This window comes from Chiloscyllium plagiosum, unplaced genomic scaffold, assembly GCF_037043375.1.
Source record: "Chiloscyllium plagiosum isolate Xiang-an unplaced genomic scaffold, Cpla_swu_hap1 HiC_scaffold_1, whole genome shotgun sequence".
In the NCBI taxonomy this organism is placed as follows: Eukaryota; Metazoa; Chordata; class Chondrichthyes; order Orectolobiformes; family Hemiscylliidae; genus Chiloscyllium; species Chiloscyllium plagiosum.
In genome coordinates, this window is record NW_028270139.1 from 69,396,957 (window position 1) to 69,422,250 (window position 25,294).

At 41.4% G+C, this 25,294-nt stretch overlaps 1 protein-coding gene across 1 annotated transcript in view; it reads right to left on the bottom strand.

The window, feature by feature from the left end:
• Nucleotides 1-10,564: 10,564 nt before the first annotated feature.
• Nucleotides 10,565-25,294, bottom strand: part of LOC122550725 (BTB/POZ domain-containing protein KCTD8-like) — a 293,106-nt gene continuing 278,376 nt past the window's right edge. The window contains exon 2 of the mRNA XM_043691881.2: nt 10,565-19,249. Coding sequence (XP_043547816.2) covers nt 18,795-19,249 — 455 coding nt within the window. The 3' untranslated portion in view covers nt 10,565-18,794. The remainder of the gene's footprint in view (nt 19,250-25,294) is intronic.

Consider the following 25,294-nt stretch of genomic DNA (forward strand, 5'->3'; position numbering starts at 1 on the left):
TAAACTCTCTTATCTCTGGAATTATCTTTGACATACCTTTACAACTTCCTTAATGCATGGTATTGCAATTGTGGTTGTCAGAGTCACAGTGATACCCAATGTGAGTGTGACCTGGGTTTTCTTTGTTCTCTAGTGGAAGACATGAGTAATATCCCAAAAATTAAAGGGTGTCACGGGGCTGAGTTGAGTATGGTTGCCATTACGAAAGAGATAGTGCTAGAAAAGTTAAAAAGTCTTAAAATTGATAAATCTCCTGGCCCCGATGGGATACACCCTAGAGTTCTGAGAGAGGTGGCTGAGGAAATAGCAGAGGCATTGGTTGAGATCTTTCAAGAGTCACTGGAGTCAGGAAAGGTCCCGGATGATTGGAAGATGGCTGTTGTAACCCCCTTGTTCAAGAAAGGATCAAGGCAAAAGATGGAAAATTATAGGCCAATCAGCTTAACCTCGGTTGTTCGTAAAATTCTAGAATCCATCATTAAGGATGAGGTTTCTAAATTCTTGGAAGAGCAAAGTCTGATTAGAACAAGTCAACATGGATTTAGTAAAGGGAGGTCATGCCTGACAAACCTGTTGGAATTTTTTGAAGAGGTAACAAGTAGGTTAGACCAGGGAAACCCAGTGGATGTGGTCTATCTAGACTTTCAAAAGGCCTTTGATAAGGTGCCACACGGGAGGCTGCTGAGCAAGGTGAGGGCCCATGGTGTTCGAGGTGAGCTGCTGGGATGGATTGAGGATTGGCTGTCTAACAGAAGGCAGAGAGTTGGGATAAAAGGTTCTTTTTCAGAATGGCAGCCGGTGACGAGCGGTGTCCCGCAGGGTTCGGTGCTGGGGCCACAGCTGTTCGCATTATATATTAATGATTTGGATGAGGGAACCGGGGGCATTCTAGCGAAGTTTGCCGATGATACGAAGTTAGGTGGACAGGTAGGTAGTACTGAGGAAGTGGGGAGGCTACAGAAGGATCTAGACAGGTTGGGAGAGTGGTCCAGGAAATGGCTGATGGAATTTAACGTGAGCAAGTGCGAGGTCTTGCACTTTGGCAAAAAGAATAAAAGCATAGACTACTTTCTAAATGGTGAGAAAATTAATAAAGCCAAAGCACAAAGGGATCTGGGAGTGCTAGTCGAGGATTCTCTAAAGGTAAACATGCAGGTTGAGTCCGTGATTAAGAAAGCGAATGCAATGTTGTCTCTTATCTCAAGAGGGTTGGAATATAAAAGCAGAGATGTACTACTAAGACTTTATAAAGCTCTGGTTAGGCCCCATTTGGAGTACTGTGTCCAGTTTTGGTCCCCACACCTCAGGAAGGACATACTGGCACTGGAACGTGTCCAGCGGAGATTCACACGGATGATCCCTGGAATGACAGGTCTAACATATGAGGAACGGCTGAGGATACTGGGATTGTATTCGTTGGAGTTTAGAAGATTAAGGGGAGACTTAATAGAGACGTACAAAATAATACATGGCTTGGAAAAGGTGGATGCTAGGAAATTGTTTCAGTTAAACGAGGAGACTAGGACCCGTGGACACAGCCTTAGAATTAGAGGGGGTCATTTCAGAACAGAAATGCGGAGACATTTCTTCAGCCAGAGAGTGGTGGGCCTGTGGAATTCATTGCCACGGAGTGCAGTGGAAGCCGGGACGCTAAATGTCTTCAAGGCCGAGATTGATAGATTCTTGTTGTCTAGAGGAATTAAGGGCTACGGGGAGAACGCTGGTAAGTGGAGCTGAAATGCGCATCAGCCATGATTGAATGGCGGAGTGGACTCGATGGGCCGAATGGCCTTACTTCCACTCCTATGTCTTATGGTCTTATGGTCTAATATCCTTGATCTCTTAAATTTTACCAATTGTTCATATTTCATCTAATCTTTTTCTTCCACAGTGTACTTTTGTGATGGGATCATTTCAGGTTCTGTTGCAAGATATTCTCAGCCTATACTTGAGCAATCCACTTCATTTTTATCTTTGGCCCAATTTTGGCTCCCTCTGATATTCACCCCTTATCACTAGTCGCATGGTTCCGTATCTATACTGACAGTGCCTAACTTTATCTCACTGCCCCCTTTATTATAGAGTCATAGAGTCATAGAGATGTACAACACAGAACAGACCCTTCGGTCCAACCCGTCCATGCCGACCAGATATCCCAACCCAATCCAATCCCACCTACCAGCACCCGGCCCATATCCCTCCAACCCTTCCTATTCATATACACATCCAAATGTCTTTCAAATGTTGCAATTGTACCAGCCTCCACCACTTCCTCTGGCAGCTCATTCCATACACGTACCACCCTCTGCGTGATGAAGTTACCCCTTATGTCTCTTTTATAACTTTCCCCTTTTACCCTAAAGCTATGCCCTCTAGTTCTGGATTCCCCAATCCCAGGGGAAAGACTTTGCCTATTTACCCTATACATGCCCCTCATAATTTTTTAAACCTCTGTAAGGTCACCCCTCAGCCTCCGACGTTCCAGGGAAAACAGCCCCAGCCTGTTCAGCCTCTCTCTATAGCTCAAATCCTCCAATCCTGGCAACATCCTTGTAAATCTTTTCTGAACCCTTTCGAGTTTCACAACATCTTTCCGATAGGAAGGAGACCAGAATTGCACGCAATATTCCAACAGTGGCCTAACTAATATCCTGTACAGCCGCAACATGACCTCCCAACTCCTGTACTCAATACTCTGACTAATAAAGGAAAGCATACCAAACGCCTTCTTCACTATTCTATCTATCTGCTACTTCACTTTCAAGGAGCTATGAACCTGCACTCCAAGGTCACTGTGGTCAGCAACACTCCTTACCATTAAGTGTATAAGCCCTGCTAAGATTTGCTTTCTCAAAATGCAGCACCTCGCATTTATCTGAATTAAACTCCATCTGCCACTTCTCAACCCATTGGCCCATCTGATCAAGATCCTCTTGTTTTGTAAGGTAACTTTCTTCGCTGTCCACTACACCTCCAATTTTGGTGTCATCTGCAAACTTACTAATTATACCTCTTATGCTCGCATCCAAATCATTTATATAAATGATGAAAAGTAGAGGACCCAGCACCGACCCTTGTGGCACTCCACTGGTCACAGGCCTCCAGTCTGAAAAATAACCCTCCACCACCACCCTCTGTCTTCTACCTTTGAGCCAGTCCTGTATCCAAATAGCTAGTTCTTCCTATATTCCGTGAAATCTAACTTTGTTAACCAGTCTCCCATGGGGAACCTTGTTGAACGCCTCACTGAAGTCCATATAGATCACATCTACTGCTCTGCCCTCATCAATCCTCTTTGTTAATTCTTCAAAAATCTCAATCAAGTTTGTGAGACATGATTACCCACGCACAAAGCCATGTTGACTATCCCTAATTAGTCCTTGCCTTTCCAAATACATGTATATCCTGTCTTTCAGGATTCCCTCCAACAACTTGCCCACCACCGACGTCAGGCTCACTGTACTATAGTTCCCTGGCTTGTCCTTACCTCCCTCTTAAACAGTGGCACCACGTTTGCCAACCTCCAGTCATCCGGCACCTCAGCTGTGACCATCAATGATACAAATATCTCAGCAAGAGGCCCAGCAGTCACTTCTATAGCTTCCCACAGAGTTCTCAGGTACACCTGATCAGGTCCTAGGCATTTATCCACTTTTAACCGTTTCAAGACATCCAGCACTTCCTCCTCTGTAGTATGGACATTTTTCAAGATGTCACCACGTATTTCCCTACATTCTAAATCTTCCATGTCCTTTTCCACAGTAAATACTGATGCAAAATACTCGTTTAGTATCTCCCCTTTTTTCTGCGACTCCACACAAAGTCTGCCTTGCTGAACTTTGAGGGGCCCTATTCTCTCCCTAGTTACCCTTTTGTCCTTAATGTATGTGTAAAAACCCTTTGGATTCTCCTTAATTCTATTTGCCAAAGCTATCTCATGTCCCCTTTTTGCCCTCCTGATTTCCCTCTTAAGCATACTCCTACTGCCTTTATACTCTTCTAAGGATTCACTCGATCTATCCTGTCTATACCTTACATATGCTTCCTTCTTTTCCTTAACCAAACCCTCAATTTCTTTAGTCATCCAGCATTCCCTATACCTACCAGCCTTTCCTTTCACCCTGTCAAGAATACACTTTCTCTGGATTCCCGTTGTGTCATTTCTGAAAGCTTCCCATTTTGGATCTCTATTGATCCAAATCTATCGCTGCTAATTCCAATGGTCTGTTCAACATCATGATCTATATAGAATGTGGAATCATTACATATTGACCTATGGAATTTAACTTCTTCCCTTACATTTTCTCTTTTACCAGATTGTTTTGCCCCGTCGCCACAATATTTAAGATGGTGCACCTTGTGGCTGCTACTTGCTAATTTTCACACATTGACCATTATTTTATGTGCTGAAATGTCATCCTGCATTGGAGGTGTATGATGGAAATGTAGGAATTTGCCAACTGTAAAGTTTTCCAAAGTTTCCATATTAATCTCTGCCTTATTGGTACTAAAATTATCCATAAGCTTAGAGCACATGATCAAAACAACCTCAACGAATGCTTCCAGTTGAATCTTAAAAGCTGAAGGATACCTCAAAGTAAAAGTATTGCAGGGCAATTAATTGTGGACAAGTTCATCAGCTGTCAATTCTTTTTGTTGGGTTGTGAAAAAGGTAGAGAAAATAGATCATGTTGAGCTAGAAAGAAGAAACAAGAAAATTACAATTACGAATTGAATTTCAAAAAAGTGCGTCCGGGTATCAGTTTTAAACTCTTATATTAGCACCTAATAGTTAAGGAAATAGAGTCATAGAGATGTACAGCATGGAAAGAGACCCTTCAGTCCAACCTGTCCATGCCAACTAGATATCCCAACCCATCTGCCAGCACTTGGCCCATATCCCTCGAAACCCTTCCTATTCATATACCCATCCAAATGCCACTTAAATGTTGCAATTGTACCAGCCTCCACCACTTCCTCTGGCAGCAAACAACTCCCTTACATGTGACAGAAATTAATTTGTCAATGAAAGGATTAATGATGCAGTTAGTTCATTCAGGATAAAGCACAATTTTAAATGTGTCTCATTTAAAAAGCCAGTAAATGAACAAATGCTAAATGAAAGTCACTTTACCAAAAGACAGCACATAGTTCTTGCCCTGTAATTTTTACATTCAAAATCCTTTGTAGCAAACTAACCTAAAGATACTCTTACAATCCCATTACTTTCTACCCACCACCTGTTCCACACTTCTCACTGCGTCCCCTCATTGCCTCCCACCACTGGCCTACCGACCACTCTCAGCCCCTGCCCATCACTGCCTCTTTCTCATGACTGACTTGCACCATTGCTCCCTGCCTCTCTTGCCCCTCCCCTTTCCATTGCTTCCCATTCCACACTTCCCTCTTTTCATCCTCCCACTCCTTCCCTCTCACTGCTCCTCTAGCTGTTTCCCTTTTGCTGCTGTACACACCCTCCTGCAAACAGGGTACAAGGTGGTTGGGAGTGGTACTGACAAACAAGGAGGTCAGATGAAGGAAATGGTAAGCAGGACAGTGAGTGAGAGTCAGAAAGGAAGTGGATTTATCTTTAAAAAAGCAAATTGGAATGAGGTTTTGCAACATGGTTTGAGGCACATGTGTCGTAACCATGCTAAAACACAAATAGAGGCTACAGTGTTATTCACGGCTATTTACCAAACACATCAAAATAAAAACTTGACTTTCGAAGATGCTTTGAACAGAGGATATCTGCAACGGCATGTTATCTTTCACTTGAAAATGTATTTATTTCTGATGGAGGTGGTTGATACATTTGATAGATTAACAAAAAATATTTCACATAGAAATTTGGTAGCATCTACTTTGGTGCAGTGTCTCCAGAGAATGCTGAATTGTGGAGGTATGAGGAACCCACCATTTTGGCTCTTAGAGTTCAGATTTGGTAAGATCACTGAGATCTTGAGGGAAAGTGTTTGGCCTCCAAGGGCCATTGCAGATCAGGGTGAATAGTACTGGGGTCAAGAGAATCGTTGCAGGGCGTTCACCAGTTATACTGGACTGACTAGCACTGTGGCTGGGATGAGACCTAGTGGACTTGGAGACTAAAGTCAGGTTTGAAAGCTATGATTATAAGTGATTCTGTGCCCACAGAGACAACGAGCATTATTGATGAGTGTCTCAGACACAAAGCAAACGTTCGTCAGACCAGAAACAGGCATTAGTCCCTTATATGGCTAATGCCAGAATTGTATGTGCATGGTCTGGATGTATAACAGCACCTATAAAAGGCAGACACTAGGGAAAATGTTTCTAACTGTTTGTGTTTATTTAACAACTTTCACAACCTCAGATGCTACGCTTTAGAAATGGAATCACTGTCACCATTACTGAGACTGGTTTCTAATTCCAGATTTATTAACTGAATTTAGGTCTCACCAGCAAGCACAGTGGAAGATATCCCCAGAACATTTGTCTGTGGCCTCTGAATTACTAACTCAGTGACGACTATTGCCTGCCCTATAATTCTTTTATATATACAAGTATGCGGAATGTTGTATTTCTGAAGCATCTAGGTATACACCTTGTTAACTGGGAAACATTAGAGCTCCCTCTACAGAAATTTCAAGTTTGCATGTATATTTTGTAGGCTTTTGTGATCAAACTAAGAACATATGAATTAAGTTTTAAATCATTGGATGTAATTTGAAATCTACCCCAAGGTGTGTTTGGAGGCAGGATTTATTTGGGGCCTCAGTGTTCTTTCCTCTCTGTCGAATTCAGGGCTGGAAAACTTGTGGACAGTGTTCATACCCAGGCACCAACTGAGACCCTTAAGTGGGTACTTAATGCCTAATAGTTTTATCCTATTATTCAAGTTTTCCTTTTGGAACAGGCAGGACGGTGCCATGTCAGGTTTGCTTGTAGGCTCCCAGGTGAGTCCCTTATTGTTAGACCCTCAGTGTCTGTTCAAGGGTCCCGATGTAATAAAGGGGGTCTAGAAATCTAAACCTTTTCACTGTGTTCCGATCCCTTCCTGTACCTCTCCAGCTAGTAACCTTCACACTGTGACTTCCACTTGGTCTCACTCACCTGTGACCCCGGTCCCTCGCTGACCTTGGGCATCTGTTTGTCATTGTTACCAGCAGTTAACGCTACTCCTTGTGCTGCCAGAGATAGAGAGCTGTTGGCTGCTGATTGGCTGGAAGATCACACTCTGTTTACTTTGATGCCTGACTGACAATAAGATGGCGGGTATTCCCAAAACAAGGTGATACACAGCCTGTTACATTCTGCCCAACATTTATTTCCATTCCTAAGGATCATTTGATTCCTCATCGATTGAATACTTGCATGGCATATGTAAAATTGAATTTCTGATCTGTATTTCACTGGAAGAGAACGTTTTGTTTTGTCAAATTAAAATTGTGTTTAAATATGCAGCATTTAATTTGATTCAACATTTTGAGAATATTTGAAGAATTTAATGTATTTCGTTCCCACAGAACCTGAGTATTGCTGAAAATGACACATTCTGTCAAAGTTTTACTCTGATTGAGCACTTAGCCAGATTACCAACCTAGAAATGTAAACAGAAATGTTATTCCACAACTTAAAAGATTTTCGATTTAAGGTATTGTGGGAACCTTTACTCATTGCATTGCCATTATTCCAAAAAAATATTGTTATGACATCACATTTGAATGTCCACTAAACTGAAGTAGATTCCCACAACAGATTAGATTTCAGTCACTTGCTCTTAATAACAAGTCAAATTTACCAATATCAATGAAAATACATACTTAAATGGATTCATACATGCACAGTTAGAATGATACAACATTATCAACATTCCTGAAGAAGGGCTTATGCCCGAAATGTCGATTCTCCTGTTCCCTGGATGCTGCCTGACCTGCTGCGCTTTTCCAGCTCTGATCTCCAGCATCTGCAGACCTCACTTTCTCCACAACATTATCACAGCATTGGCATGAACATTTTTATTAAATGCTGGAAGCCAATTCCATAAGTTCTCTAGAGGGTTGGTGCACCAACAAGAAAAGTTCTGATTGTGCCATTTTGCCTTACTTAAAAATGACAACATATTCGAATCTTTGCACCATTTCTAAACCAACTATTAGAATTTTTTGGGCATTTCTAATGAGACGTTGGTTCATGAATGGCTTCCAACAAGTTCTGAAATAAATTGATATGCAAATCAATTCAAATACCAGAGTTTATTATATGGTACCGGGGAAACCTGTTAATGACGTTCTTTCAGCCCAAACTGTAAGACAATTAATGAGGAATTGTCTCTACAGCACGCTCGTGGACTATAGATTACAGGATGGGTGTGATGTGTGGACTGCTTATGTCCCTGACTAAAATGCCAGCCAGAGACTGGGCTGTGAACAAGAGGTTCACTCTAGATCTGTAACATACTGCATGTAGCATTAGCTCTGTTGAAAGCAGGAGTTCTATCCCTCTCTTGGGAGGATCGCCAAATCTCTAGAGAATTGCAGCTTGAACAGGTAAAACAGAGTTCAGTAGTGGGTACTTCTGTGACTGCAAGCAGGCCACAATAAAGAGCTCTATGGATCCTGGAGTGAGATCATTCCTCCTTAGGGAATGGGTATTGAAGCATAGGTGAATAGGCAAATAGGATATTGTCTTATTGGAGGCTGCCCTGGTGTGCAAAGGGCACTGTCCGAAAGTAGTACCCCCCACCTTTCCTCGTCGTTATTTGAAAAGCTTGTAAACAAAAATTGGGGGTGGGGGCTGGAGGATGGATATTGCTGTTCATTATATTAGAAGACAATACACCATGAGCTTGTATGATTTCTCAAGGGTTGCTGTGGGTGGCACAGCGGCTCAGTGGTTAGCGCTGCTGCCTCACAGCGCCAGGGACCCACGTTCTATTCATCGGGTGACTGCTTTGTGTGGAGTTTGCACGTTCTCCCTGTGTCTGCGTAGGTTTCCTTCCACAATCCAAAGATGTGCAGGTTCATTGGATTGGCCATCCTAAATTTTCTGCAGTGTCTGGTTGGGTAGATTAGCCATGGTAATATGTGGGGTTATGGGGATAGGGTGTGGGGCTGGGGCTGGGTGGGGTTCTCTTCCAAGGGCCAGTGTGGACTCAATGGGCCCAATGGCCTCTTCCCACACTAGAGATTCTATGATTCTATGAAATGGTTGTGTGTGTATAGCTTCTCAGATCTCTGGCAATGCAGGTGGATAAGGTGGTCAAGAAGGTATGCAGCACATTTGCTTTCATCAGCGGAGGCATCCAATATAAAAGTTGGCAAGTTGCACAATATTTTAGTTAGGCCATATTTGGAAGATTGTGTTCAGTTCTGATTGCCAGAAGGATGTGAATGTTTTGGAGAGGGTGCAGAAAAGATTTATTAGATTGCCTGATCTGGAGGATTTTAGTTGTGAGGGAGGTTGGCTAAACTCAGATTGTTTTCACTGGACAGACAGAGGCTGAGGGACAACCTGATAGAGGACTACAAAATGATGTGAGGCACAGATAGGGTTAATAGTCAGAGGCTTTTTCCCAGGTTGGAAAGGTCAGCTACAAGAGGGAACAGGTTCAAGGTGACAGAGACAAAGTTTATCAGAGAAGTGTGGGGATAATTTTTCACATACAGGGTAATTTGGAGGTGGTGGATACAGGCATGTTTGTGTATCATGATAGACACATGTGCGGGAGGCGAACAGAGGGATAGAAACTACATATGGACATTAAGTAGTGGGTCTAAATAAGGATGAGCAATTAGCACAGGCTTGGTGGGCCGAAGGGCCTGTTCCTGTGCTGTAATGTATTGTATAATGTCAGTTTCATCAAGGTGACAATTGTGTCAATTAGTTACCCATAATACACCCTGCCTAATTTCCCTTTACACTGACTTATTCAGACGAATTATAATCAACTAAAGGCAAATAAATTACAAATGAGCACATTAAGTGTTCAGCCAATTCTATCCTTAGCCTGATTGACAAGCTAAATGTTCATTTAGAGCTCTGTTTAACCTCAATATCCTTCTGGTTATTTCTATGCTTTAGATACTAATGATAAGGAATAAGTAGTTCTTTCTAAATGCAGCCATTACATTTGACCTGTGGGAAGACTGTACTTCAAAGGATTTCATGGCATAAGAGACGACCTTGATGTTGCATTAACTTTCCAATTTTGCAAACTGAAACAGACCAGACGCAAATTGCAGTTCAATAGGTAAGTCCCCATGGAAACTGTAAGGATCGAACTGCTACTCCTTTTAAGAGCAGATTTTGCCCATTTGATTTAAAAAAGATCCAAAAGAGGTCAGTCTAAGAAATCCAACTTACCTGTTTGATAAAATTAAAGAATTGTTCAATCAATGTTGTGTTATTTCAATTGATTTTCAGAACTTATTCATTGCAGTTTCAAGATTATTATTGATGACTTTACCTCCCCCACACTGTCTGTAGGCTTATTAACACTTCCAAGTCAGACACCAAGTGAGTTTGTAATTGTCATTAATCAAAGATAAAATCCAAGTAAAAAGAGACAAAACTCAAGTGTTTGAAATTGTTTTAATTTTTGAAAGAAGGTAATTTCTCTGTAAGCAAAACACATTCAACTTGCTTTTAAAGTGAAGTAGGCATTTTTCAAAGTGATAAAGCTCAAAGTAGCATCTATCAAACCAGTCCAGCAAGACATTACAGTACTCATGACACAGACAGCAAAAGAGATCATGTTCATATCATTTTATAGGGTTTTATTTTAATCCTGTATTGTCAAATCTCACTTTTTGTTTCAAGTGACAATGATCTTGCATTTCTAGACAAAGTTTAAGTTGGAGAATCAAATTGATTTCTTCCTTATTAGGATACTTGTCACTTGGAAATTCATGGCACTGAAGACTAAAGTTAACAGTTGATGTTTATCATATCTCATTTTCAAATGTTCTAACTCATAAGCTGAAACAAGTATTAACTCTCAACCAGGCTTCCTGCTCAGTGCTAGAATACTCAATTTATTATCAAAATCTGCCATAATATCAAGGACAAATTCTTCTTTTACTAATTCATACCCAGTTTCATAATGGCTACATGTAAACAGAAAACAAAAGGGAAATTTCAAGTATCAATACCAACTTTTGAAAAACAGTAATCACACCGATATGAAAGAGAAACTTGCATTTCGACAGCACCTTTCCTGACCTTATGGTGGCCCAACGTGCTTTACAGCCAATTGAGTACTTCTGAAGTGAAGCCACTGTTGTATGGAAACACAGCAATCAATATGCTAACAGCAAAAATTCCACAAACAACAATGCAGAAATGGTCAGATAATGTTATTATGTAATGTTGCTAATTGCATGAAGCAATATGCGACAGCTGATTGACTGATAATTCTGGCCTATAAAGATGAACCAAGTCCTGGCAGTTACACCAGTGTTTTTTTTATTTTCTAATCTGGAGTTTCTGAAAGAGCATCATACAATAGAACGTCCACATGCGTCTCCTGATCTTGTTTTGCTACTTCAGCAGATCAGCAGAAATCCTGACCATCCAAGTTGGTCTCTAATATTCTTGTCCATTTTCCACCAAAGCTATGATGGGAGATTGCATCCCTGCAAATTAAGATAGAGTTCATTCCCTACCATTTCAGTGGCCACATGTTCTGTACTATCACCTTTGGTTTTGGGGTTTAAGCCCATTGGAACTTTCGTCCAGATACGATTTAAAAGCTTTCATGGCTAAACATGCTGCTTCGTAATCATAATGGAATTTTCAGGTGATCACTTTGAATTTAGGTAGGGAACTAAGCAATTGTTTTTCACTTGAATATTTGATCATATTCCTTCCTTGTTTCAACTAAGGTAACATGATTCATCCATTCACTAGCTTAGGAGAGTTGTTCCTCGCAGTCAGAGCAGTTCTATAAAACCTATAGTAATTCTCAGACCAACAAATAAAAATCAGTGATGTCAGAAAGAGCAGATAGTTTTTTTTAACCCTTGCTGCCCCCTGAGAAAATAAACTGATACCTTGCAAGAAGCTTAGTTACAAATGTCATCCAAGGGTGGGATTCATTCAGTTCTGTGTCTATTCATTCATGACACATGGGTGTTTCTCACTGGGTCAGCATCTATTGCCCATCCTCAGTTACCCCTGAGCAGGTGGTGGTGACCTGTCTTCTGGAATTGCTAAAGTTCATTTGGTGAAGGTAGACACACAATAGCATCAGAGAGAGAAATCCAGGATTTTGATACCGTGATGGTGAAAGCATGGTGATACATTTCCAAGTCAGGATGGCAAGTGACTTGGAGGGGATGATGGTGATCCCATGCATTTACTGCTCTTGACCTTCTAGATGGAAGTGATTGTGAACTTGGAAGGTGCTGATGAAGGAATCTTGTGAATTTCTATAGATAATATATACTCCTGATACTGAGCGTTGATAGTGGAGGGAGTGGACGTATGTAGAGTATCTGGGGAATTGTGAATGAGCATTGTGCAATCTTCAGCAAACATCCTGACATCTGACCTTACGATGGAGGGTAGAACATTAATGAAGCAAAGTCTGTGAGAAGATTTGTAGCTCGGATGTTCGTTGTTGTGGTTCTGTTCGCCGAGCTGGGAATTTGTGTTGCAGACGTTTCGTCCCCTGTCTAGATGACATCCTCAATGCTTGGGAGCCTCCTGTGAAGTGCTTCTGTGATGTTTCCTCCGGCATTTATAGTGGTTTGTCTCTGCCGCTTCCGGTTGTCAGTTCCAGCTGTCCACTGCAGTGGTCGGTATATTGGGTCCAGGTCGATGTGCTTATTGATTGAATCTGTGAATGAGTGCCATGCCTCTAGGAATTCCCTGGCTGTTCTCTGTTTAGCTTGTCCTATAATAGTAGTGTTATCCCGGTTGAATTCATGTTGCTTGTCATCTGCATGTGTGGCTACTAAGGATAGCTGGTCGTGTCGTTTCGTGGCTAGTTGGTGTTCATGGATGCGGATCGTTAGCTGTCTTCCTGTTTGTCCTATATAGTGTTTTGTGCAGGCCTTGCATGGGAGTTTGTACAGTACATTGGTTTTGCTCATGCTGGGTATCGGGTCCTTCGTTCTGGTGAGTTGTTGTCTGAGAGTGGCTGTTGGTTTGTGTGCTGTTATGAGTCCTAGTGGTCACAGTAGTCTGGCTGTCAGTTCGGAAATGCTCTTGATGTATGGTAGTGTGGCTAGTCCTTTGGGTTGCGGCATGTCCTCATTCCATTGTCTTTCCCTTAGGCATCTGTGGATGAAATTGCGTGTGTATCCGTTTTTGGCGAATACATTGTATAGGTGTTCTTCTTCCTATTTTTGCAGTTCTGGTGTACTGCAGTGTGTTATGGCCCTTTTGAATAGTGTCTTGATGCAACTACTTTTGTGTGTGTTGGGGTGGTTGCTTTCATAGTTTAGGACTTGGTCTGTGTGTGTGGCTTTCCTGTATACCTTTGTGGTGAATTCTCCGTTCGGTGTTCTCTGTTCCATAACGTCTAGGAATAGGGGTTGGTTGTCCTTTTCTTCCTCTCTAGTGAATCTGATTCCTGTGAGTGTGGAGTTGATGATCCGGTGTGTGTTCTCTATTTCTGTGTTTTTGATGATTACAAAGGTGTCATCCACATATCTGACCCAGAGTTTGGGTTGAATTTGCGCTAAGACTGTTTGTTCTAATCTTTGCATTACCGCTTCTGCTATGAGTCCAGAGATGGGTGAACCCATGGGTGTGCCGTTGATTTGTTCATATATTTGGTTGTTGAATGTGAAGTGTGTTGTGAGGCACAGGTCCAGTAGTTTGAGTATGCCGTCTTTGTTGATAGGTTCAACGTCCTGTTGTCTGTTCTGTATGTCCAACAGGTTGGCTATTGTTTCTCTGGCTAGGGTTATGTCGATAGAGGTGAACAGTACCGTTACATTGAATGAGACCATTAATGAAGCAGCCAAAGCTGGTTGGTTTAGGGTATTCCCCTAAGGAACTCCTTCAGAGAAGTCCTGAAACTGTGATGACCAACCCCCAAAATCCACAGCCATCTTTTTTTGTGCCAGATATGACCCCAACCAGTTGGACAGTTTCCCCTGATTCTCACAAATTTTGCTATGACTCCTTGATGTCTCACTCGGACAAAAGCAGGCTTGACATCAAAGGCTGTCACTCTCAGCTCACCTCTGGAACTCAGCTCTTTCTTCTATGTTTCAACTAATGCCGCAATGATCAGGAGCTAAGTGGTATTGGCAGAACTCAAATGATGTATGAGTTAGCAGGTTATTGTTAAGCTTGTGCTGCTTAATAGTATGTTTGAAAACCCTTTCGATCACTTTTCTGATAATCGAGAGTAGTCAACAATAGGCAGTAATTGGCTGGGTTGGATTTGTCCTGCTTTTTGTGCTCAGAACATATCTGGGCAATTTTCCACCTTAGGTGTCGGTGCTTAACTATACTGAAAGAGCTTGGCTTGGAATGTGGGAAGTTCTGGAGCACAAGTATTCAATACTATTGCTAGAATGTTGTCAGGGTCCATAGTCTTTGTAGTATCCAGTGTCTCCAACTGTTTCTTGAGATCATGTAGAGTGAATCAAATTGGCTGTAAACTATCATGTGTGATGTCGGAGACCTCCAGAGGGGTCTGAGGTGGATTATCCACTGAATGATATTGGATATGCTGGGATTCCCTATCATTGAAGATAGGAATATTTTGGGAAAAGGTCCTCCTCCAGTGAGTTGTTTAATTATCCACCAGCATTCATAACTGATTGTGGCTGGGTAGCAAAGTTTAGATCTGATCCATTGGCGATGAAACCACCCAGCTGTGTCTGTCACTTGCTGCTTATGCTGCTTGGCACAGATGTAGTCCTATTGTATAGCCTCACCAGGTTGATGTCTTATTTTTCAGTACACCTACTCCTGTCATGTCCTCATGAACCACGCTTGATAGTAATGTTAGGGTAGTGAATACACCAGGCCTTGAGATTGAAGATTATATTTTATTTTTATTCACTCATGGGACATGTGCATCACGGCTGGGCCAGCGCCAGTCCCTTTTTGTCTTGGAAATGATGGTGATGAGCTGCCTTTTAAAACCACGGCAGTCCATAAGGAGGGTGAGGGGGAGAGACACAGTATGAATGAATCAGCAGGAGATTAATGTTTGCCCGTGTTTGACCTAATGCCATGAAATTCATGGGGTTTGTATTCAAATGTTGAGGGCTCCCAGAGTGACTCTTCCACCTACCTACCTACTGCATACAACTGTTCCTTCACCTCTGTTGTATCTTTCCTGATGGTAGGACAGGACATCTGAGCTATGATTCCATTGCCAAGAGATAGCTCTTTCAATGTTGGCACATAGCCCCAGGTGATAATAAGGAAGATTTTGTTGGGTCAAAAGAGCTGTGCTTGTCACTTTTGTTTCTGGTGCCTAGATAGCTGCCAGGTGGTTCAATTGGATTCAATCCTTTCTTAGGATACAACTGAATGGCTCACTAGGCATTCCCTGAAGGGCATTAATGAACTAGGTGGGGTTTTATAACAATAGCTTCATTGTCATCATCAGAATTTTAAAAAAGTTTCAAATCCCACCAAGGGATTTGACCCCAAGTGCCCAGAACATCACTCAGGTCTTTGGATCACAAGTCACACAATAATATCACAACATCAATACCTCCCCTAATGAATTCTTTGATGGCTAAACATTAATGTGAGGGGGTATCACTATATAGGAAAGAATTGATGGGCCAGTAGATCTTTTCTTATCCGTTAACTACATTAACGAAATAGCAATGTGGTGAGACATCTGCAAACCTTTATTTCTTGACATGAGAGGGAATAGTTAGAATGTTATTTCTAAAATTGCAGGTGATGAAACAATGGCCTCCAAACAATGCAGCTATCAGCTTTGCAGCTTCTACATAAATGCAAAAGACATTAGGATGACAGAATTGCTATCTGAAGAGATTGCCTTGCAATTCTTAATGTATGAGTGCCAAAATAATTCAAAACTTTTGTATTATTCAAATTTACTGTAATGTAGAGGGACAACTCTGTACTATGAATGCAAATAAAAACAAAATACTGTAATTGCTGGAAATTTGAAATAAAAACAGAAAATGCTTGAGAAACTCAGCAGGTCTGGCATCACCTGTTGCAGAGAAAACAGAATTAATGTTACTCTTCCCTTCTTTGACTTCCCTATTCCCATGGGATAGGCTGTCCACCAATTTCCATTACAAAACCTCCAACTGCCACAGTTGCCTTGACTACATTTCCTCATACCCAGCTTCCCAGCAAAGACTCCATTCTATTCTTCCAATTTCTCCATCTGTCTCACATATGTTCTAATGACATGACCTTCTACTGGGCTGCCTCTGACATGACCTCTGCTTTCCTGAACTAAAGACTTCCCCAGTACCATGGTTGATAGGCTCATTAGTCATTTCCATCCATTTCCTGCACTTGCCACCACATCTCTCTATCAGAGTAATGACATAATTATCCTTGTCCTTACTTTCCACCCCATCAGTCTCTGAATTTGAAGAATCATCTTCTACCACTTCCACCATCTCCAGCAGAATTCATCTCCAAACATATCTTCCCCTCCCCCCAACCCCCTACTTTGCCATTCCACAGGGACTGTTCCTTTCATAACACCCTCGTCCTGTCCTCAATATCCTCACCCATCTCCTCCCATCCTGCTATCCATCCCAATTCCCCAGTGGCACCTCCCATTGCAATTACAGAATGTGCAACACTTGCCCTTTCACCACCTCCCTCCTCACTGTCCAAGGCCCCAGGACACCTTCCAAAGGGTGAGGCAGCAGTTCACTTGTTCTTCTTTCAGTCCAGTCTCCTGTATTAATTGTTGACAATGCAGTGCCCTTGACTCTGGTGAGAGCAAATACAGACTAAGGTTACCTCTTTATGGAGCACGTCCACTCTGTCCTTAAGAATGAACCCAACCATCCAGTTGCTAGCCATGTCAATATCCTGCTTTGTGCCCATGCTAACATTTTTGTGTGACGCCAGCTACAGTATTCCCACAAATGCTTAGCACAAGTTGGAAGAACAGCACCTCCATTTTCATTCAGGCACTTTACAGGCTCTAAGGCTCAACATTGAGTTCAACAACTTCAGGGGTTTCTACAATCATTTCTTGTTTGTGTCTTGTTGCTTTGCCTTCAGCACAGCAGATCTATGTTCTCCTCTTGTTAACTGTCATTTATACCTATTTACATCTCTATCTCTCCTTTATCACCATTTGCACTCCTTTTGTCTTTTGCTGTAAGCACCCTTGCCATGTATTCCACACACTCCTCATCCCTCACCATTTTCTAGTCCCTTTCAGTTCTGAAGGAGAGTTACATTGGACTTGAACTATTAATTCTCTCCACGGGTACTGGCAGGCTGGTGAGTTTCTCCAGCATCTTCAGAAGTTTGAAATTGCAGCAATTTCAAACTTCTGCTGCAAATCTTCAATTTGAAAACAACATATTAATGCCAATAAAGGATATTCTATTCTAATGCCTTTTTAAAAGAATTGATTTAAAGGATGCCTGAATTCTCTGTAAACTGTTAGTGTTTGTACTGCTTCTTAAGAAATATACATCAGTCAAATTTAGTATAAAACCAAAGTAGTGAAACTAGGAGAGAGGCATTGTTCTATTTATTGGGTGTAGCAAAATTCTGAACACATTTATAACAAATGGGTTTTGGCAGGACGGAGTGCACCCTATAAACCAGATTTGCTGATTTCCCTTGGTCAGGTGGATTTCTTTACTGGTGATTTGAATGGTAATGATTTTCTGCTTCTTACTGTACTCAGATATCCCACTGTGCCTGGGCATAGCTCCAGAAAAATCTCCCTAAAGCACAATGAAGATTTTTAACCTAAACATTCGCATCCTCAAAATTGTGGACTTTTTTTTCTGAATCACCATCTTCACTTTATTTTAATAACTAGGAATGAATGGAATCAGACTTTTTTTTATTGTAAGTTTTACTCATAAAACAATGCAGCGTTGGAACTGAAAATGTTCTTCAAAAAATTTTAATCTTAAGTCTTGGCATTTGATCTTTATTGGTATTAACATTTGGCCAAACTATTGCTAAATGAAAAGGAAATATTCGAAGAATGATATGACCAAATTGGAAATGTCAGGTTTGGATGATTGGCTGTAAAACTCTATTAATGGAAAGCATGAGAAATGCAGGAAGCTGGTAGTGCTGGAATGAGGTTATAAACAACAATGAATGCAACCTTTTACATTTTCTGGAGCTCCGTCACATCCAATCTTTAAGCCCATGCATAACTGTTTCTGACACATCGAGGCAGTGGCGAGGAATTCATTATTTTTGCTACTATTATTAATCAGACTGAGACATGCTGCAACAGTTGCATATTCTCACTGTGTAGCTTGCTAGTAGATTAGATGACCCTGCTAAAGAAATTTCTGCACTTTCAGTGAACTATTTTCCTTCAAGCACAGGGGTCTTGTGGCATAGTGGTTGTGTCCCTACCTTTCAGCCAGGAGGTCCAGTTCAAGTCCCACCTATCCTGGAGGAGTATCTGAATATATTATTGATTTAAAGTAATTACAAGGTATGCCTCATGCCACGTGTGGGACTTGTGGAACACATTTCTGACAGACTCCTTCAGGTTTTTTTTTGCAAATGTTATCACAGTTCAATAGATAAGACAGAAAATATAAGACAAACAGCATGTGACTCCAATCCACAAACCCTTATTTCAAATAGAACTCATGTTGTAGCTAGTCTCTTTCTCTGTTTACTTAAAGTCCGTATTTCTGTAATAGTTCAGACTGCCATGGGCGCTTGCGTTCTGGAAATTGCACAGGTATTTTGATCTTCCTAAAATCTTGGATGCATTTTTTCATTTCTTCCTCGACGCTTAGCATTTCGCTGATTTTCTTTTTGCAGAGGCTTGAGTCACGGGAATTGTTCATCAACGTTTGAAAGAGTTCACTGTTCCTCCGTTTGTCAGGCTGCTGCATCCATTGGACAGGGGTTTTCTTGGAAGGGCGATCCAGAGTCAGGGTATTAGGCTGAGGTGGGGCGGACTGCGCGGCAACATTCCCCTGCTGCGGAGTGCTGGCTTCTGACTGGCTTTCACAGCTGGAGCTGGAGAGCTCATTACAAGACGTGCCACTTTCCATTCCTTTCTCTCCTTTGTCGTGTTTCCTCCCATCACATTCTGACTTTGGCGAGGCTGGTCTTTGCTGTCCCCCTGTCAAAGTTAGAATAGGGCTGATAAAACACAAACATTACTCACAGGTATCGCCATTACTTTGTTTTGCTGCATCATGCACTGGTACAAGACAACAAAACTATACCTTCCTTTTGAAGTCACTAAGGGAAGATGTGGAAGCTCTGTGGCACGACACCCTAATAAATAGTTCACAATCACCTGAGAAAAAATGTGCATGAATTACAATCACTTCCAAAGCCTAATGCCCAGTAACATTAGATTTCTCAGAGCTGATTTGGGAAAATGGTGAGCATCTGCACAATCAGACCATGCAGTGAGGAACAGCAATAGTGTTTTTTTTCCAAAAGTGAATGCCCTGCCATCGGCCTTGAGGAAGGCTCTCTCTCTCTCTCATTAGACAAAGACAACTGCTGGTGTTTGAACCTGAGGGTGGTCTTGCTTCCACCTACTGGGAAAGAGAAGGATTCTGACTGATGCAAACTGTACTTCCCTATGTATTATCATCTCCTATGTGATTGTTCACAGATAAAAAGGGAATGTGTTTCTGTACCTCTCCATTCCATTCTATCTTTCTGTTTTAATTTCTTCTTTCATTCTCCATTTATGTTCATCATGTTTCATTTAGATGGTACATTTTTTTTTACTTATTTTATCTTTTTACATTTAAGTGTGTCCTTCACTCCTACTTTTCTACACTATCAGTTTTTCTTTGTATCTTTCTTACCTCTTTATCTAATCTTCTGTCCATTATTTCCCATTCCGCTGTGTATATATCACACATACTTTCTCACCTGTTCCTCCAGCTTCTCTCATCTCTCTCAATGGACTGAAGGTACATGTAGAGCTTTCAGATAGGCATCTGTCCTTGAGTGTAAAGTTGTAATTACAGAGTCATATAGTCATGCAACACAGAAAGAGACCTTCAGTTGAACCAGTCGGTACCAACCATAATCCCAGACTAAACTAGTCCAATCTGCCTGAGCTTGGTCCATGTCCCTTCAAACATTTCTTATTCATGTACTTATCTTTTAAATGTTTTAACTATAGCTGCAATCACAACTTCTTCTGGAAGTTCATTCCACACATGAACCATTCTCTGTGTATAAAAGTTGCCCTTCATGTCTCTTCTAAATCTTTCTCCTAATTCTTCAAACCACTTCTATGGAGGAGTGTGATCAACTTGGATTTCCTTCACTTCTTCAATATGGCAAGGAATCATGACAATCTATTTCTTAGACAGCCATTTCCAATAGCAATTAATCAACAATTCTGAAGAAGACAATTATTAAATTTGAAACCTTAACCTTGTTTCTCTCTCCACAAGTGCTGCCAGACGTGCTGAGTTTCTCCAGCGTTTTCTGTTTTTACATCAATTGATTGGTCTGCTTTAACATGCTTTGTTGCAGAGTTGGGAGATAGATTTACAACATGCTTTGCCGTGGGACATTTCTAACCTTATTATGGCCTTCTTTCAGTAAACTGTCTTCAGGATGTTTAGCCAAAATGTTTACAAGCAATAACAGTGATAATCTCTTGCCTGTCAATTTCAAATGAGGAGGATGTGAGAGAAACTGACTGCAGAGCATTTTAGGGCAAGGATCAAGTGGCAGAACAAATTCTCAGAGGGAGCTGACATTAAAGACTGCAGTGAGGGAAACATTGTGAATCGATGCCTACCATCCAAGTAGACAGATTGAAGCTATGTGGATGTAAGAAAATGAGTGGCTGAAGTAGATGTGAGAGAGAGTAGGGAACCTGCAGCAGGGAGGAAATAATCACTAAAGATTAATTCCCAGGAAAGTGTGCTTCAGAATCTACAGAGAAAAATGCATTAGGTTCGGGGAACTTGCTTTGAAAAGTGCTTTAGACTACTCAGTGATCAGAAATGTGACTGAGTTCAAAACTGACAAAAAGGAATCTCCCATAAGAATAAACATTGGCAAGAACTGAATCAGCAAACACGGTGGCTCACAAGATCCAAAGACTTTACAAGGAATTAATAGGCTTCAGAGGGAATAGCAATCCTCCCATCTACAAACGTCTTACAGTGGCACTGTACCTGCTGCCTACAAACTTTCTACAATCAAAGAATATAATGTAAAGAATAGGAGCAGGAATTGATCATACAATCCCTTGAGTTTTCTCCTTCACTCAACGTGATGATGACTGACCTTCTGTCCGATTCCACTTGCCATCCATTCCCAATATCCTTCAATATCCTGAGAAACCAAAAATCTCAGCCTTAAATGTATTCAACAATACAGTCCTCCCAATCTATCTGGGTTAAAGAATTCCAAAAATTCACAACCCTTTTAGTGAAGACATTTCTCCTTATCTCAATCCTACATGATTATCTCCTTATCCTGGGTCTCTTTGTTCGAGAAGCTCCAACCAGGGGAAGCAAACTCTGTGTCATACCTTTCAGAACAGGTTCACAATTTTAATAGGAGCACCGTTCATTTTTCTAAACCCTGAAGAATCTGAACCTGGTTTGATCAGCATCACATGTTATAAAGGTGTAGGGGTGTACAGCACCTTGGAGAGTGAAGGACTGAGAGAGGTTCACAGAGTGCTGGAGAATTTACAATGTAACGTGGAGTCCAACCGCTGGAGTTGCGGATTGCCTGGATACAAAAACAAATTCGAATGTGGCCAATCAGTTTAAATTATACCTCAAAGAAACACCAAACTCCAATTAAGTTTGAATTAAGGTGAATTTTGATTAGAGTTATCGGCATGTTAGGGTAATCTGTTTATAGCTGAAAATGTGTTGCTGGAAAAGCGCAGGTCAGGCAGCATCCAGGGAACAGGAGAATCGACGTTTCGGGCATAAGCCCTTCTTCAGGGCTTATAGAATAGAATAGAATAAAGATGAAGCCATCATTTTATTATGATGGTTTAATTTTTTCTTAAGGAGGAGAGCAGGAGAAGCTGTAGAAGTTTACTGCAACTTGAAGACAGTGAAGGACTTAGAGAGGCACACAGAGCGCTGGAGAATTTACAATGTAACATGGGGTCCAGCCGCTAGGGTAGCTGGTTGCCTGGATACAAAAACAAATTTTAATGCAGCCAATCAGTTTAAATTATACCTAAAAAAATCAAACCCCAATCAAGTTTTAATTTAACATATTGACAATATTAAAAGCCAAAGACACAACCAAATGCTTTGGGGCATAAGACCAGGAAAACTTGAACAGTTGAGAGGAGAACTGCCAAGTCACCAACATCTGCAGACTGCCCAGAAAATTAGCTTTCTTAAAGGTACATTTATCTATCAATGGGGTTCTGGCAGGTGGGATTAGATTTGAAGTTGATTCTCAGATTTGCCAAGGAAGTTTCGAAGGAAAGAAAGAGGCCATACTTTTAGAATTAGCAAATAAATTAGATTTGGGTTTAATCAAGGACAAAAGTTAAGCTGAAATTGTAAGGGAATTACTCAAACACATAGGTGTGTCAGAGAACCAGCCAAGTGCAGTCGAGGTAGAAAAACTGAAATTACAATTGAGGAAAATGGAGTTAGAAGAGAAACAGAGAGATAGAGAGACGATAAAGAGCGAGAAAGAGAGAGAGAGAAGAAAGAGAAAGAGAGAGAAGGTTCTTAGCTGAGCAAAGAGAGGACGAAGAAAAGGAAAAAGAAAGAGAGAAGGTTTTTAACAGAGCAAAAAGAGAGAATTTGAACTTGAGAATTTGCGATTAGTCAGCCAAGTCAAGATAACAGGATGAAGATTAAAAGAGAAAGTAGTGATATATATACGTTCAAACTCTGCCACATCTTGATGAGAAAGATGTCAAAGCCTTCTTTATTTCATTTGAAAAATTGGCTAGGCAGATGGGGTGGTCTGAAGATTAGATTACTTACAGTGTGGAAACAGGCCCTTCAGCTCAACAAGTCCACATAGACCCTCCGAAGAACAACCCACCCCCCTAACATTACAGGCAATTTAGCGTGACCAATTCACCTAACCTGCACATCATTGGACTGTGGGAGGAAATCGGAGTACCCAGAGAAAACCCACACAGACACTGGGAGAATGTGCAAACTCCACGCAGACAGTTGCCCAAGGCAGGGGTTGAACCCAGGTCTCTGGCACTGTGAGGCAGCAGTGCTAACCACTGTGCCACCGTGCCGCCTAATTCTAGTTCAGACTAAACTGATTGGCAGAGCTAGTGAGGTATTTGCTGCACTGTCAGATGAGGGGTCAAGAGATTATGAAGAGGTTAAATAGGCTATTTTAAATGTTTATGAATTGGTACCAGAAGCATACCACAGTGGTTCAGAAACACAAAGAAGGAACCAGGTCAAACTTATGTTGAGTTCAAAAGAATTAAACATAGTCACTTTGATCGATGGGTGTGTGCTTTGAAAATAGATAGGACATTTGAGGCTCTAAGAGAGGTTATTCTGCTGAGGAGTTAAAATAAAATTTCAAGAGTTGGTAAGAATTCACATGAAAGAACAGAAAGTTACAGAAGTGAGAAGGGCAACAGAATTAGCATATGAGTACATGGTGGTGCAAAAGACAAGCTTCGGACCAGAATGTTGTCCTGTGAGGGATAGGAAGTGGGAGAAGGGGAGGTCAAATACTACGAAACCAAGAGTAGAGAGCACTGGTAAGAATTTACCACAGGATAAAAAAGAATCCCAAGAGGGTAGAAAGGAGGTGAAAAGCCTCAGGTGTGTACACTATGGTAAAGTGGGACATGTAAAGTGACAGTGCTGGTCATTGAAGAAAGGCACTGTGGGAAAAGATGTGGTAAAAGAAGCTAAGCCAGTGGCATTAGTGAAGGTAGTAAAGGAGACCCTGAGAAGAGCTAAGCAGCTGCAGGAGAGTGCATAGCCTAGTCTGGGGCTGAGTGTGGAGTCCGTGCCTGATCTCTATAAAGCATTCACTTCTGAGTAAGGTTTATCCAGAAAGAGCAGGGGGAGAAGGACAAGAAGTTATAATCTTGAGAGATACAGGATCTAACCAGTAGTTGATAGTAAGGGATGAGCGATTGCGCACTCTTTCAGATCTGTTTCCCGAGAGTGTGATAATTTTTGGGAATGAAGGACAGAAATTAAGCATTCCCCTATGTAAGATCAGGTTGGAGTGTCAACTCAAGACTGGGGATGTTACAGTGGCAGTGATTGAAAGAGTGTCAGTTCCAGGAATTCAGTTTGTTCTTGGGAATGATTTGGCACTCCAAGGTGGGAGTGACACTGCTTGTTGTGGAAAAGTCCAAGGAAGACCAAGAAACTGAGGAGATAAAACAGAAATATCCTGGTATTTTCACAGACTGTGTGGTAACTAGATCCCACTGTCATAAGTCACAGCATGAAACAAAAAGTAAAGAAACAGATGAAGGAGTTGAGGTTCATTTAGCAGACACCCTGTTTGACGTAATGGTGCAGGAAAAACCTTATTAGGCAGAGGGTCAAACAGAATTGTTTAGTTCTGAAATGCTAAGGGACTCGCAACAGCAAGACAAGACAATAAAAGATATATATGTGGATGCGTACTCCGAAAAGAAGGCAGAAAATTTTCCGGAGAGTTATCATCTGAAAGATAGAATCCTAAGACAGAATTGGAGGCCACGGCAGGTAAATGCAGAGGAGAAATGGGCTGAAGTGCATCAGATTGTGTTCCTGGTAGCATACAGACAGGAAGTGATACAGGTAGCACATGAACTATCTATAGGAGGTCACCTAGGGGTACGAAAGACTTAGGCTGAGGTACAAGAATATTTTTATTGGCCTAGAATGCATAAGGATGTGGTAAACTTTTGCTGTATGTGTCATACATGCCAAATGGTAGGTAAGCCACAGGTGGTAATAAAAACAGACCCTTTGTTGCCAATTCTCACATTTGAAGAACCTTTCACATGGGCTATAATTGATTGTGTAGGTCCCTTCCTGAGAACTAAAACTGGGAATCAGTACTTGTTAACCATAACGGATGTGGTTACCAGATTTTCGGAGGCAATTCCATTATGGAATATCAAGGCAAAAAATGTGGTAGAGGAGTTAGTAGCTTTCTTCACATGGTATGGGCTACCCAGAGAGATTCAGTCGGACCAAGGGTC